Here is a 12,280-nt window from a genome sequence, read left to right on the forward strand (position 1 = left end):
GGTCGGCAGTGTGAGATCGGCAGTGTGAGGTCAGCAGTGTGAGGTCAGCAGTATGAGGTCAGCAGTATGTGGTGGACAGTGTGAGGTCGGCAGTCTGTGGTCAGCAGTGTGAGATCAGCAGTATGTGGTCAGCTGTATGTGGTCAGCTGTATGAGGTCAGCAGTATGAGGTCAGCAGTATGAGGTCAGCTGTATGAGGTCAGCAGTATGAGGTCAGTAGTATGTGGTCAGCTGTATGTGGTCAGCTGTATGAGGTCAGCAGTGTGAGATCATCAGTATGTGGTCAGCTGTATGTGGTCAGCCGTATGAGGTCAGCCGTATGGGGTCAGCCGTATGAGGTCAGCCGTATGAGGTCAGCAGTATGAGGTCAGCAGTATGAGGTCAGCCGTATGAGGTCAGCCGTATGAGGTCAGCAGTATGAGGTCAGCCGTATGGGGTCAGCCGTACGAGGTCAGCCGTATGGGGTCAGCCGTATGGGGTCAGCCGTATGAGGTCAGTAGTATGTGTGTTCTCTCCCGAGCCTCGCTGTCTGCTTCCTGTGCCTTTCTCAGTCTGGCCTTCGCAATGTCCAGATCTAACCGCTTATTCACCAGCTGCCTGCGCTCATTCTACACACACACATACACACACACACACACACACACACACACACACACACACACGCACGTCAGAGTGTATTTGTGTTACAATAGTGTGTGTGTGTGTGTTGTGATGTGTGTACCTGTATGACTGTCAAACCAAATCAAATCAAATGTATTTATATAGCCCTTCTTACATCAGCTGATGTCTCAAAGTGCTGTACAGAAACCGAGCCTAAAACCCCAAACAGCAAGCAATGCAGGTGTAGAAGCACGGTGGCTAGGAAAAACTCCCTAGAAAGGCCAAAACCTAGGAAGAAACCTAGAGAGGAACCAGGCAATGAGGTTAGGCCAGTCCTCTTCTGGCTGTGCCGGGTGGAGATTATAACAGAACATGGTCAAGATGTTCAAATGTTCATAGATGACCAGCATGGTCAAATAATAATAATCATAGTAGTTGTTCGAGGGTGCAACAAGTCAGCACCTCAAGAGTAAATGTCAGTTGGCTTTTTCGAGCGTCTGCTAAATGACTTAAATGTAAATGTAAATGTCTGGGGACAGTAAGGAGTCATCATGCCAGGTAGTCCTGAGGCATGGTCCTAGGGCTCAGGTCCTCCGAGAGAGAGAAAGAAAGAGAGAATTAGAGAGAGCATATTTAAATTCACACAGGACTCCAGATAAGACAAGAGAAATACTCCAGATGTAACAGACTGACCCTAGCCCCCCCGACACATAAACTACTGCAGCATAAATATTGGAGGCTGAGACAGGAGGGGTCAGGAGACAAGGCCGAGTATAGCCCACAACGATCTCCACCACGGCACAGCCCAAGGGGGGGCGCCAACCCAGACAGGAAGACCACGTCAGTGACTCAACCCACTCAAGTGACACACCCCTCCTAGGGACGGCATGGAAGAACACCAATAAGCCAGTGACTCAGCCCCTGTAATAGGGTTAGAGGCAGAGAATCCCAGTGGAGAGAGGGGAACCGGCCAGGCAGAGACAGCAAGGGCGATTTGTACCTGTATGACTGTGTATTCCTGGTCAGTAAACCTACGTAGAGGAGACAGGAAGTTGATGTCTGTACTCTGGATCAGCTTCTTGTTCGCCACCCCGATCTGCTTCTCCAACTCCCCACACTTAATCAGAGTACTACACACACACAGTCTCTAACCATAGTGTGTGTGTGTACCGTAGGGTGTGTGTATATTGTAGGGTGTGTGTATATTGTAGGGTGTATGTGTATCTTTGGGTGTGTGTGTGTACCGTAGGGTGTGTGTCGCCCCAGTTCCAGAGCAGCATCCATCATGTTTCCAGTCAGCAGCTCGTGGGGGGTTGGCCTCTCAGGGGCGCTCCAATCCAGACCTTTATACAACAAGTCCACTAAACGAGCTCCTTAAAGGGTTCAGAGATCAGGGGCTCCGATTGCTGACCAGCAGCTTGGTTCACTTGAGCACAATTCATTTATTATTATATCTTGTGACAACTAGCTATATATGTTAGGCACATCTTTTATTTATTTAACTAGGCAAGTCAGTTAAGAACAAATTCTTATTTACAATGACGGCCTAGGAACAGTGGGTTAACTGCCTTGTTCAGGGGCAGAACAACAGATTTGTACCTTGTCAGCTCGGGGATTTGATCTAGCAACCTTTCGGTTACTAGTCCAACACTGTAACCACTAGGCTACCTGCCGCCCCAAACACACAACTGTCATCTCTGCTAGTATGTAACGGAATCAGATCGACATATAAATCGACCCTTCGAGCTAGGCTAGCAGCCGTGGATAGCTATACAAATACATTTACAAATACATTACTGAGACCATAAACAACGACCATTCTAGAAACACAGAGTATGACTAGCGGTGATGTATCCTCCCACAGAGAGGAGCTAAGAATATCCACCATGTCAGCTCGCGTTGTTTGAATGAACGACAGAATCGGTTTACATCTCCAGCATCTTTTTTCTCTATTCGCGGTTTTAGGGGATGTTTTGGTGACGCCGGCGGGCTGCTGCAAAGGACACGTCGCGCTATGACGCGAAGAAGATTAGGTATCAAACTCCCTCTGTCATGTGTGAGTGAATGCTTCATGTACATCTCTGTTCCTGTTTCAACTATCATCAGACAGACTGACTGGCCCCTCAGTAATCTGAACAGGGTGATGAGATTAGACCACACACACACACATGCATTACAGAAAATACCATAATATTCTTTTATTATGGGAAAATATGCAACTGCCCCATGAAAAACATAACAATTACTCCAGACTTACAAAAACATGAAAAAGGAAAATAATTGAATGGATAACAGAACAAGAAAAGTATTACATTTATGAACAGTTTCTCAGAGAAGCAGTGTGTATTACAGGTAAGGTCCCCAGCCCAGGTACATCTGACACAGTAGTTTGTCGTCAGTAGCCTCCTGTATGAGGTAGTGGACGTGTCCCTCTATAGACAGAGGCAGACCCAACACCTTGTTACGACTCTTTATCACGCCCTGCAAACGCTGATCAATCTCACACACATGGGTCTTGGCCTGGGAGGAGAGAAAAGATGTGTTAGTTTACATGAACATTTCTTTATAGAGAGCGACAGAGAGGGATAGAGAATGTGTGTCTACCTTCTCGTTGACTATCTCTCCAGTCTCACTGGCCTGTGTCTTGGATGGTCCTTTAGGTTTACTCCACTCTACCAGAGGGTCATGTAGGAACGTCTTCAGTACACTGAAACACAAACACACACACAACTGTACACCCTACCATTGGTCCTTTGAAGTCCCACTCACCTGGTGGGCTAGTTTGGCACATGTTGATCTGAGTAGCCTCTGGCGAGAGGGACAGCTTCATTTAAATGCCTGTGTGTGTTTATATATATGTGTGTGTGTGTTTATATGTGTGTGTGTGTTTATATATATGTGTGTGTGTGTTTATATATGTGTGTGTGTGTTTATATATATGTGTGTGTGTGTTTATATATGTGTGTGTGTGTGTTTATATGTTGTGTGTGTGTTTATATGTGTGTGTGTGTGTGTGTGTGTGTTTTTATATGTGTGTGTGTTTATATGTGTGTGTGTGTGTGTGTGTTTATATATGTGTGTGTGTGTTTATATGTGTGTGTTTATATATATGTGTGTGTGTGTTTATATGTGTGTGTGTGTGTTTATATATATGTGTGTGTGTGTTTATATGTGTGTGTGTGTGTTTATATATGTGTGTGTGTGTGTTTATATATATGTGTGTGTGTGTGTTTATATATGTGTGTGTGTGTTTATATGTGTGTGTGTGTTTATATATATATGTGTGTGTTTATATATATGTGTGTGTGTGTTTATATGTGTGTGTGTGTGTTTATATATGTGTGTGTGTGTGTGTGTTTATATGTGTGTGTGTGTGTTTATATATATGTGTGTGTGTGTGTGTTTATATATGTGTGTGTGTGTGTTTATATATGTGTGTGTGTGTGTGTTTATATATGTGTGTGTGTGTGTTTATATATATATGTGTGTGTGTTTATATATGTGTGTGTGTGTGTGTTTTTATGTGTGTGTTTATATGTGTGTGTGTTTATATGTGTGTGTTTATATATGTGTGTGTGTGTGTGTTTTTATGTGTGTGTTTATATGTGTGTGTGTGTGTGTGTGTTTATATGTGTGTGTGTGTGTGTGTGTTTTATATGTGTGTGTGTGTGTTTATATATGTGTGTGTGTGTTTATATATGTGTGTGTGTGTGTTTATATATGTGTGTGTGTGTGTGTTTATATATGTGTGTGTGTGTTTATATATGTGTGTGTGTGTGTTTATATATGTGTGTGTGTGTGTGTTTATATGTGTGTGTGTTTATATGCGTGTTTGTGTTTATATATGTGTGTGTGTGTTTATATATGTGTGTGTGTGTGTGTTTATATATGTGTGTGTTTATATGTGTGTTTATATATGTGTGTGTTTATATGTGTGTTTATATGTGTGTGTGTTTATATGTGTGTGTGTGTGTTTATATGTGTGTGTGTGTGTTTATATGTGTGTGTGTTTATATATGTGTGTGTGTGTTTATATGTGTGTGTGTGTTTATATATATGTGTGTGTGTGTTATATGTGTGTGTGTGTGTGTTTATATATGTGTGTGTGTGTTTATATATATGTGTGTGTGTGTGTTTATATATGTGTGTGTGTGTTTATATGTGTGTGTGTGTTTATATATATATGTGTGTGTTTATATATGTGTGTGTGTGTTTATATGTGTGTGTGTGTGTTTATATATGTGTGTGTGTGTGTGTTATATGTGTGTTTGTGTTTATATATATGTGTGTGTGTGTGTTATATATGTGTGTGTGTGTGTTTATATATGTGGTGTGTGTGTGTTTATATATGTGTGTGTGTGGGTTATATATATGTGTGTGTGTTATATATGTGTGTGTGTGTGTGTTTTTATGTGTGTGTTATATGTGTGGTGTTATATGTGTGGTGTTTATATAGGTGTGTGTGTGTGTGTTTTTATGTGTGTGTGTGTGTGTGTGTGTGTTATATGTGTGTGTGTGTGTGTGTTTATGTGTGTGTGTGTTTATATATGTGTGTGTGTTTATATATGTGTGTGTGTGTTTATATATGTGTGTGTGTGTGTGTTTATATATGTGTGTGTGTGTGTGTTTATATATGTGTGTGTGTGTGTGTTTATATATGTGTGTGTGTGTGTGTTATATATGTGTGGTGTGTCGGTTTTATATCTGTGTGTGTGTGTGGTTTTTATATATGTGGTGTCGTGTGTTTATATATGATGTGTGTGTGTGTGTTTATCTATGTGTGTGTTTATATGTGTGTTTATATATGGTGTGTTGTTTTATATGTGTGTTTATATATGTTGTGTGTTTATTGTGGTGTGTGTTTTATATGTGTGGTGTGTGTGTTTATATTGTGGTGTGTGTGTGTTAATGTGTGTTATATGGTGTGTGTGTGTGATGTTATATGTGTGTGTGTGTGTTTATATTGTGTGTGTGTGTTATATTGTGTGTGTGTGTGTTTATATGTGTGTGTGTGTGTTTATATGTGTGTGTGTGTGTTTATATGTGTGTGTGTGTGTTTATATGTGTGTGTGTGTGTGTTTATATGTGTGTGTGTGTGTTTATATGTGTGTGTGTGTTTATATGTGTGTGTGTGTTTATATGTGTGTTTGTGTGTTTATATGTGTGTTTGTGTGTTTATATGTGTGTTTGTGTTTATATGTGTGTGTGTGTGTGTGTTATATGTGTGTGTGTGTGTGTGTGTTTATATGTGAGTGTGTGTGTTTATATATGTGTGTGTGTTTATACATGTGTGTGTGTGTTTACATGTGTGTGTTTATATGTGTGTGTGTGTATATGTGTGTGTGTGTGTTTATATATGTGTGTGTTTATATGTGTGTTTATATATGTGTGTGTTTATATGTGTGTTTATATATGTGTGTGTTTATATGTGTGTGTGTTTATATGTGTGTGTGTGTGTGTTTATATGTGTGTTTATATGTGTGTGTGTGTGTGTTTTATATGTGTGTGTGTGTGTTTATATGTGTGTGTGTGTGTTTATATGTGTGTGTGTGTGTTTATATGTGTGTGTGTGTTTATATGTGTGTGTGTGTGTTTATATGTGTGTGTGTGTGTTTATATGTGTGTGTGTGTTTATATGTGTGTGTGTGTGTTTATATGTGTGTGTGTGTATATGTGTGTGTGTGTGTTTATATGTGTGTTTGTGTGTTTATATGTGTTTGTGTTTTATATGTGTGTGTGTGTGTGTTTATATGTGGTGTGTGTGTGTTTATATGGGTGTGTGTGTGTGTGTGTTTATATGTGAGTGTGTGTGTTATATATGTGTGTGTTTATACATGTGTGTGTGTTTACATGGTTGTTTATATGTTGGGTGGGTGTGTATGTGTGTGTGTGTGTGTATATGTGTGTGTGTGTGTGTTTATATGTGTGTGTGTGTTATATGTGTGTGTGTGTGTGTGTGTTTGTTTCTCTCTGTGTGTGTGTGTGTGTGTGTGTTATATGTGTGTGTGTGTGTGTTTGTTTATATGTGTGTGTGTGTGTGTTATATGTGTGTGTGTGTGTGTTTATATGTGTGTGTGTGTGTTTATATATATGTGTGTGTGTGTTTATATGTGTGTGTGTGTGTTTATATATATGTGTGTGTGTGTGTGTTTATATGTGTGTGTGTGGATTTATATATATGTGTGTGTGTGTTTATATGTGTGTGTGTGTGTTTATATATGTGTGGTGTGTGTTATATATGTGTGTGTGTGTTTATATATTGTGTGTGTGTGTTATATATGTGTGTGTGTGTTTATATGTGTGTGTGTGTGTTTTATATATGTGTGTGTGTGTGTGTTTATATATGTGTGTGTGTGTGTTTTATGTATGTGTGTGTGTGTTTTATGTGTGTGTGTGTGTTTTATGTGTGTGTGTTTTATATGTGTGTGTGTGTTTTATGGGTGTGTGTTTTATGTGTGTGTGTGTTATATGTGTGTGTGTGTGTGTTTTATGTGTGTGTTTTATATGTGTGTGTGTGTTTTATGTGTGTGTGTGTTTATATGTGTGTGTGTGTGTGTGTGTTTATATGTGTGTGGTGTGTGTTTATATGTGTGTGTTTATATGTGTGTGTGTGTGTTTATATATGTGTGTGTGTGTGTGTGTTTATATATGTGTGTGTGTGTGTTTATATGTGTGTGTGTGTGTTTATATATGTGTGTGTGTGTGTTTATATATGTGTGTGTGTGTTTATATATGTGTGTGTGTGTGTGTGTTTATATGTGTGTGTGTTTATATGCGTGTTTGTGTTTATATATGTGTGTGTGTGTGTTATATATGTGTGTGTGTGTGTGTTTATATATGTGTGTGTTTATATGTGTGTTTATATATGTGTGTGTTTATATGTGTGTTTATATATGTGTGTGTTTATATGTGTGTGTGTTTATATGTGTGTGTGTGTGTTTATATGTGTGTGTGTGTGTGTTTATATGTGTGTTTATATGTGTGTGTGTGTGTGTTTATATGTGTGTGTGTGTGTTTATATGTGTGTGTGTGTGTTTATATGTGTGTGTGTGTGTGTTATATGTGTGTGTGTGTTTCTATGTGTGTGTGTGTTTATATGTGTGTGTGTGTGTGTTATATGTGTGTGTGTGTGTTTATATGTGTGTGTGTGTTTATATGTGTGTGTGTGTTTATATGTGTGTGTGTGTGTTTATATGTGTGTGTTTGTGTGTTTATATGTGTGTTTGTGTTTATATGTGTGTGTGTGTGTGTGTTTATATGTGTGTGTGTGTGTGTGTGTTTATATGTGTGTGTGTGTGTGTGTGTTTATATGTGTGTGTGTGTGTTTATATATGTGTGTGTGTTTATACATGTGTGTGTGTGTTTTACATGTGTGTGTGTTTATATGTGTGTGTGTGTGTGTGTGTATATGTGTGTGTGTGTGTGTGTATATGTGTGTGTGTGTGTTTATATATGTGTGTGTTTATATATGTGTGTGTTTATATGTGTGTTTATATATGTGTGTGTTTATATGTGTGTGTGTGTGTTTATATGTGTGTGTGTGTGTGTTTATATGTGTGTTATATGTGTGTGTGTGTGTGTGTTTATATGTGTGTGTGTGTGTGTGTGTGTGTTATATGTGTGTGTGTGTGTTTATATGTGTGTGTGTGTGTTTATATGTGTGTGTGTGTGTTTATATGTGTGTGTGTGTGTTTATATGTGTGTGTGTGTGTTTATATGTGTGTGTGTGTGTGTTTATATGTGTGTGTGTGTTTATATGTGTGTGTGTGTTTATATGTGTGTTTGTGTGTTTATATGTGTGTTTGTGTTTATATATGTGTGTGTGTGTGTGTTTATATGTGAGTGTGTGTGTTTATATATGTGTGTGTGTTTATACATGTGTGTGTGTGTTTACATGTGTGTGTTTATATGTGTGTGTGTGTGTGTGTGTATATGTGTGTGTGTGTGTGTGTGTATATGTGTGTGTGTGTGTTTATATGTGTGTGTGTGTGTTTATATGTGTGTGTGTGTGTGTGTGTTTGTTTATATGTGTGTGTGTGTGTGTTTGTTTATATGTGTGTGTGTGTGTGTTTATATGTGTGTGTGTGTGTGTTTATATGTGTGTGTGTGTGTGTGTGTGTGTTTATATGTGTGTGTGTGTGTGTTTATATGTGTGTTTGTGTTTATATGTGTGTTTGTGTTTATATGTGTGTTTGTGTTTATATGTGTGTTTGTGTTTATATATGTGTGTGTGTTTATATGTGAGTGTGTTTATGTGTGTGTGTGTGTGTGTGTGTTTATATGTGAGTGTGTTTATGTGTGTGTGTGTTTATATGTGTGTGTTTATATGTGTGTGTTTATATGTGTGTGTGTATATATATGTGTGTGTGTGTGTGTTTATATATATGTGTGTGTGTGTTTATATGTGTGTGTGTGTTTATATGTGTGTTTGTGTTTATACATGTGTGTGTGTGTTTATATGTGTGTGTGTGTGTGTTTATATGTGTGTGTGTGTGTGTGTGTTTATATGTGTGTGTGTTTATATGTGTGTGTGTTTATGTGTGTTTATATGTGTGTTTGTGTTTATATATGTGTGTGTGTGTGTGTGTTATATGTGTGTGTGTGTTTATATGTGTGTGTGTGTTTGTTTATATGTGTGTGTGTGTGTTATATGTGTGTGTGTGTGTGTGTGTGTGTTTATATGTGTGTGTGTGTGTGTGTGTTTATATGTGTGTGTGTGTGTTATATGTGTGTGTGTGTGTTATATGTGTGTGTGTGTGTGTTTATATGTGTGTGTGTGTGTGTTTATATGTGTGTTTTGTGTTTATATGTGTGTTTGTGTTTATATATGTGTGTGTGTTTATATGTGAGTGTGTTTATGTGTGTGTGTGTGTGTGTGTGTTTATATGTGAGTGTGTTTATGTGTGTGTGTGTTTATATGTGTGTGTGTTTATATGTGTGTGTGTTTATATGTGTGTGTGTTTATATATGTGTGTGTGTTTATATATGTGTGTTTGTGTTTATATGTGTGTGTGTTATATGTGTGTGTGTTATATGTGTGTGTGTGTGTGTTTATATGTGTGTGTGTTTATATGTGTGTGTTTATATGTGTGTTTGTGTTTATATATGTGTGTGTGTGTGTTTATGTGTGTGTGTGTTTATATATGTGTGTGTGTTTATATATGTGTGTGTGTTTATATGTGTGTGTGTGCTTATATGTGTGTGTGTTTATATATGTGTGTGTGTGTGTGTTTATGTATTTATATGTATGTGTGTGTGTGTTTATGTATTTATATGTATGTGTGTGTGTGTGTGTTTATATGTGTGTTTATATGTGTGTGTTTATATGTGTGTTTGTGTTTATATATGTGTGTGTGTGTTTATGTGTGTGTGTGTGTGTTTATACATGTGTGTGTGTTTATATATGTGTGTGTGTTTATATGTGTGTGTGTGCTTATATGTGTGTGTGTGTTTATATATGTGTGTGTGTGTGTTTATATATATATGTGTGTGTGTGTGTTTATATATATATGTGTGTGTGTGTGTTTATATATGTGTGTGTGTGTTTATATATATATATGTGTGTGTGTGTGTGTACCTCATGAGTGGTTCTCTCTGGTCTCTCATCAGGCGTAGTGTGACTTCACAGGCAGTTCTGAACAGCCCCTCTGTCCCCATGGGCCCATAGCATGGACCATGTTCTGGGTCAGTCTGAACGGAACCACTTCCGGAACATCAAACGTCTCACCCTGAGGGAGTGGGGGGGGGGGGAGAAAGAGAGGGAGGAGAGAAAAAGAGGGAGAGAAGAGGTGGGATCGAGAGGCGTGTATTGAATTTGGCCTCATGAACTTGTTGAGGTCCAAGCAACACACACCTTGTTGAAGAGGCAGTTGAAGTCGACGTGAACACACTCCCCGGTGAATGAGTCAAACAGGATGTTTTCTCCATGGCGGTCTCCAAGACCCAGGATGTAGCCCACCACGGACATCACCGCAGTGGAGCGACAGTAGGCTGACCTGCTGCTGTACCTACACACACACGGTCAATCACCAATAATGTATAGTCTACGTGTGTGTTGTAAACCTGTGTGTGTGTACTGGGTCGTACCATGTGGTGGGGTCAGGGAAGGTTCGGAGGAACCATTCATAGAAGACAGGGGGGTGTCTGGCACACAGGAGGTCCTTATGGACCTTCAGCTTCTCCTCAAACGAAGCAGTCTTAGGAAGAATGAACTTCTTCAACTCTTTACCTGACATCAGGATACCTACACACAAACACACACACACACACGTGAGTTTTATTGAGTATGTGGCGTGTGTGTACCTCTCTCCTAGTAGAGTGTGGTCAGTGTGTGTGTACCTCTCTCCTAGTAGAGTGTGGTCAGTGTGTGTGTACCTCTCTCCTAGTAGAGTGTGGTCAGTGTGTGTGTACCTCTCTCCTAGTAGAGTGTGGTCAGTGTGTGTGTACCTCTCTCCTCGTAGAGTGTGGTCAGTGTGTGTTCACCTCTCTCCTAGTAGAGTGTGGTCAGTGTGTGTGTACCTCTCTCCTAGTAGAGTGTGGTCAGTGTGTGTACCTCTCTCCTAGTAGAGTGTGGTCAGTGTGTGTGTACCTCTCTCCTCGTAGAGTGTGGTCAGTGTGTGTGTACCTCTCTCCTAGTAGAGTGTGGTCAGTGTGTGTGTACCTCTCTCCTAGTAGAGTGTGGTCAGTGTGTGTACCTCTCTCCTAGTAGAGTGTGGTCAGTGTGTGTGTACCTCTCTCCTAGTAGAGTGTGGTCAGTGTGTGTACCTCTCTCCTAGTAGAGTGTGGTCAGTGTGTGTACCTCTCTCCTAGTAGAGTGTGGTCAGTGTGTGTGTACCTCTCTCCTCGTAGAGTGTGGTCAGTGTGTGTGTACCTCTCTCCTCGTAGAGTTTGGTCAGAGTGTGTGTACCTCTCTCCTTGTAGAGTGTGGTCAGAATGTGTACCTCTCTCCTTGTAGAGTGTGGTCAGAATGTGTACCTCTCTCCTTGTAGAGTGTGGTCAGAATGTGTACCTCTCTCCTTGTAGAGTGTGGTCAGAATGTCTACCTCTCTCCTTGTAGAGTGTGGTCAGAATGTGTACCTCTCTCCTTGTAGAGTGTGGTCAGAATGTGTACCTCTCTCCTTGTAGAGTGTGGTCAGAATGTGTACCTCTCTCCTTGTAGAGTGTGGTCAGAATGTGTACCTCTCTCCTTGTAGAGTGTGGTCAGTGTGTGTGTACCTCTCTCCTAGTAGAGTGTGGTCAGTGTGTGTGTACCTCTCTCCTAGTAGAGTGTGGTCAGTGTGTGTGTACCTCTCTCCTAGTAGAGTGTGGTCAGTGTGTGTGTACCTCTCTCCTAGTAGAGTGTGGTCAGTGTGTGTGTACCTCTCTCCTTGTAGAGTGTGGTCAGTGTGTGTGTACCTCTCTCCTAGTAGAGTGTGGTCAGTGTGTGTGTACCTCTCTCCTAGTAGAGTGTGGTCAGTGTGTGTGTACCTCTCTCCTAGTAGAGTGTGGTCAGTGTGTGTGTACCTCTCTCCTAGTAGAGTGTGGTCAGTGTGTGTGTACCTCTCTCCTAGTAGAGTGTGGTCAGTGTGTGTGTACCTCTCTCCTAGTAGAGTGTGGTCAGTGTGTGTTCACCTCTCTCCTAGTAGAGTGTGGTCAGTGTGTGTACCTCTCTCCTAGTAGAGTGTGGTCAGTGTGTGTACCTC

The 12,280-nt window shown here is 40.1% G+C and overlaps 1 protein-coding gene across 1 annotated transcript in view; it reads right to left on the reverse strand.

Moving 5' to 3' along the window:
- Nucleotides 1-2,772: 2,772 nt before the first annotated feature.
- The window catches only part of LOC115196220 (serine/threonine-protein kinase ATR-like), a 35,005-nt gene continuing 25,497 nt past the window's right edge, over nt 2,773-12,280 (reverse strand). Inside the window, 6 exon segments of the mRNA XM_029756847.1 lie at nt 2,773-3,119; nt 3,204-3,306; nt 10,177-10,264; nt 10,267-10,327; nt 10,453-10,606; nt 10,686-10,842. Of these exon segments, the coding sequence (XP_029612707.1) occupies nt 2,946-3,119; nt 3,204-3,306; nt 10,177-10,264; nt 10,267-10,327; nt 10,453-10,606; nt 10,686-10,842 (737 nt within the window). The 3' untranslated portion in view covers nt 2,773-2,945.

Source organism: Salmo trutta, chromosome 6 (assembly GCF_901001165.1).
Source record: "Salmo trutta chromosome 6, fSalTru1.1, whole genome shotgun sequence".
Classification (NCBI taxonomy): domain Eukaryota; kingdom Metazoa; phylum Chordata; class Actinopteri; order Salmoniformes; family Salmonidae; genus Salmo; species Salmo trutta.